At 38.8% G+C, this 2814-nt stretch overlaps 1 protein-coding gene across 1 annotated transcript; it reads left to right on the top strand.

Annotated features, from left to right (window-relative positions):
• Positions 1-59: 59 nt before the first annotated feature.
• On the top strand, positions 60-2199 carry LOC121966871 (mastermind-like protein 2). Its single transcript, XM_042516943.1, has 3 exons — positions 60-479; positions 591-699; positions 786-2199. Exons 1-3 carry the CDS (start codon positions 363-365, stop codon positions 1622-1624), a joined length of 1065 nt encoding a protein of 354 aa, XP_042372877.1. The 5' UTR covers positions 60-362; the 3' UTR covers positions 1625-2199.
• The last annotated feature ends 615 nt before the right edge of the window (positions 2200-2814 follow it).

The raw sequence follows: 2814 nt of genomic DNA, 5'->3' as shown, positions 1-2814 counted from the left end.
AAGTCACAATTCTGCTTATTACAACATAAAACTTCACTTGAATGTGTCACTTAAAGTGGTTTAGCAGCTTAAGTTGAACATGGGAAAACAGTCAGTTTCTACATATTGAAGTAGCAGCATTACAGTGAAGCCTGAATATCTGCAGCAAATCATGCTCAAACAAAGGACTGGGTGGAGAGCATGCTCAAAATAAGCGATCCTGATCAATTAAAATGTGTTGATTGGGCCCGATTCTGATCAGATCACGAAATCCCTAATTTGAATAATTTCAGTCCAGTAAGACGTAGATTAAAGCATCATATGCTTTTTTTAAGGGTGTTCCTCCTGGTCCGAGGCTGCCGACCAATGGAAGCTTAGGGGTCATGTCAGCCCAGTCGCAGCCACGACCCCCAGCACCTAACAACCAGCAAAAAGGCCCAGTCAAAGCTCAAGCCATACAGAGACAGATCAGTCAACAACAGCACACCATCAGCAATTCAGTAAGAAACACCTTTCATCATAAATATTTCAACAGTTAATTAGCTTTTCAGATTTTGTGAGAAATGTATAATTAATTAATCCATGTTCACAAATTTAACTTTACTTTTCAGGACAAAGACAATGCACATGATCAGTTCAATCGCCATCTCACAAGACCGCCACCCGATTACAAGCAGTCGAGAAGTATGGTGGGAGTTCAGCAAGGAAACATCTTCACAGGTACTGTAGGGGTCTGATACATCAGAAATGCTTTAAATGCTGACAAATGACTTTAATTGTAACCAGTTTTCATGGTATTACTCAAGGTCAAAGCTCCACCCAGTCTTCCAGCAATGGTCCTGAGAACGACCTACAGTCTATGTCTTGTCACCTCCCAAGTGGTTCAAAGATGAGTCCTTCACCCTCAGACCGCAGATTTGGTATCGGGACTGATATTCGTCAGAGTTCTTGCATCAGCCAATTCCAGCAGCACAACATTCAGAATCGAATTGGACTGAATCAAAGTAAAGCGAGGTTCCTGGGGCCAAACACGCATGGAAATTCTTTTGGGATGAACACTGTAGCAGGTGTACAACACCCGAGAACAACAGCTGACCTGCATTCCTCAGGGGTACCAGGACAGGGTCTCGGAGGCTTGATGAAAAACATAAACATGGGTTGGGGCTCGGCCAACAAGCAAATGACAACTGGACTTGGTATTAGACGGCTCCCCAATCCACTACAGTCTCAGGGTGCACAGCTGGATATGCCAAACCATCCGTACCAACAGAGGCACATTGGCCCTCCCAACCAGGTAGCGCCAGACATTGGGATGCTCCCCATTAACCCTTCGATAAGAGACACAGGACCAAGACCAAGCCAGCCGATGATGGGATCTCCATCAGCAGTGGGAAACCTGAACCAGGCCTCTCCTGAGCAGAGGGTACCAGCAGGCAACTTTGCAGAGTCCAGTCAGAGCTCCAACAGCTTCCAGAATAACCGGGCCAACCGTCTGACCTTTGACTTCCTCCCAGAGGGAGACAACACAGTTCCAGGGATCAACACAGACTCAGACTTCATAGACTCTCTGCTCAAGTCTGGCTCTGGGAATGATGATTGGATGAAAGATATAAATTTAGATGAGATTCTGGGGAGTCACTCATGAATTTGGGTCAGTGATTGCTAAAAATTAACCCACAGCTCAAAGTATAGAGGTTATGGAAGTAAGGGGTAACATTTGTAAATAATGTTAAAAAGGAATTTTATAAACTCATATTATTTGTTATCCAAGTATACTGTTCTGTTTTGTATTGTATTTACTGTGAAAGAATTTGTGTTCTGTCTTTAGTACTCTGCATATTTTATTCATGGTATATAAAGACCAAGAAACTACTTTTCTTTGCAGTCACTGTCTTTGTGGTCTGTTTGTCATACTCATGCTGTAGTGCTGTTGTATAGGATACAATACCAAATTCACACTGTGAAAAGAAAACATTGCTGTGTTGCTTTCAACTTCATCTTGGAGTTCCAAGTTAAGTTTCTAAATCTACATCCACTATTTAGCATGATGCAGTATTTACCTTCAGAAGTTTTGCTACCATACACACAGAATCTTGCCACAACAAATGTTTTCTTACTTATCATTCAAGCTTTTTCATCTGTGGTAGTTTTTGATGCAATTTATGTAATGTAACCATTTTTTAAATGTGATATTTAATAATTATTGGGATAGTATTAAGACATAATAATACATGTAATTAATAGCATTGATTTGAATAAATGAATAATTACAATGTTTTGCCTTTGTTTTACTTCTTAAATAGATTATTCATTTTGCCTGTTCCATGTGTCTTATACTACATGATTGAAATGCAGTTACTGTATCAAAAATGATACATTGTGCAATATCATTTTCAAGTACCTTTTGTTGATTATTAAACAAAAAAGTCCATTGTGAGGCCAATATGGAGGTCTTATATAGCAGCAAAAATCTGGTCCAACTCTCAGTGTACATACATTTCATTAGTTTTTAAAACAAAATATTTGGTACTGCCAACTTCTTTAACATCAGCATGGATAACATCTGCTTTATGTCATTGGTTTTAACTATAAAGAAATATAAAGATAACAGCATACTGCTGGCTGATACAAATAAAAATTTCAGAATTCAGAATACAGAATTGTTTATTGAAAACTGCACTGAATAATCAAAATATATTAATTTAGTTTTTTGTTATCCTAAATAATGTCTTCAGATGCAATACAAAGTACTGCTCTGCCAAGTACTGTTGCAGAATGTGCTTTTCAGATACAGTATGATTACCTTACCCCAAACATAAAAAATACATTATCTTT

Source organism: Plectropomus leopardus, unplaced genomic scaffold, assembly GCF_008729295.1.
Source record: "Plectropomus leopardus isolate mb unplaced genomic scaffold, YSFRI_Pleo_2.0 unplaced_scaffold26166, whole genome shotgun sequence".
In the NCBI taxonomy this organism is placed as follows: domain Eukaryota; kingdom Metazoa; phylum Chordata; class Actinopteri; order Perciformes; family Serranidae; genus Plectropomus; species Plectropomus leopardus.
The sequence above is the reverse complement of the archived record's forward strand: the minus strand, read 5'-3'. Positions and strand labels throughout refer to the sequence as shown.

What these genes read in the sequence shown, in the direction of transcription:
- LOC121966871 (XM_042516943.1), top strand. Translation starts at nt 363, where the DNA reads ATGTCAGCCCAGTCGCAGCCACGACCCCCAGCACCTAACAACCAGCAA. An exon ending in AGCACACCATCAGCAATTCA is followed by an intron (nt 480 to 590) that starts GTAAGAAACACC and finishes TTTACTTTTCAG; the next exon opens with GACAAAGACAATGCACATGA. An exon ending in GCAAGGAAACATCTTCACAG is followed by an intron (nt 700 to 785) that starts GTACTGTAGGGG and finishes GTATTACTCAAG; the next exon opens with GTCAAAGCTCCACCCAGTCT.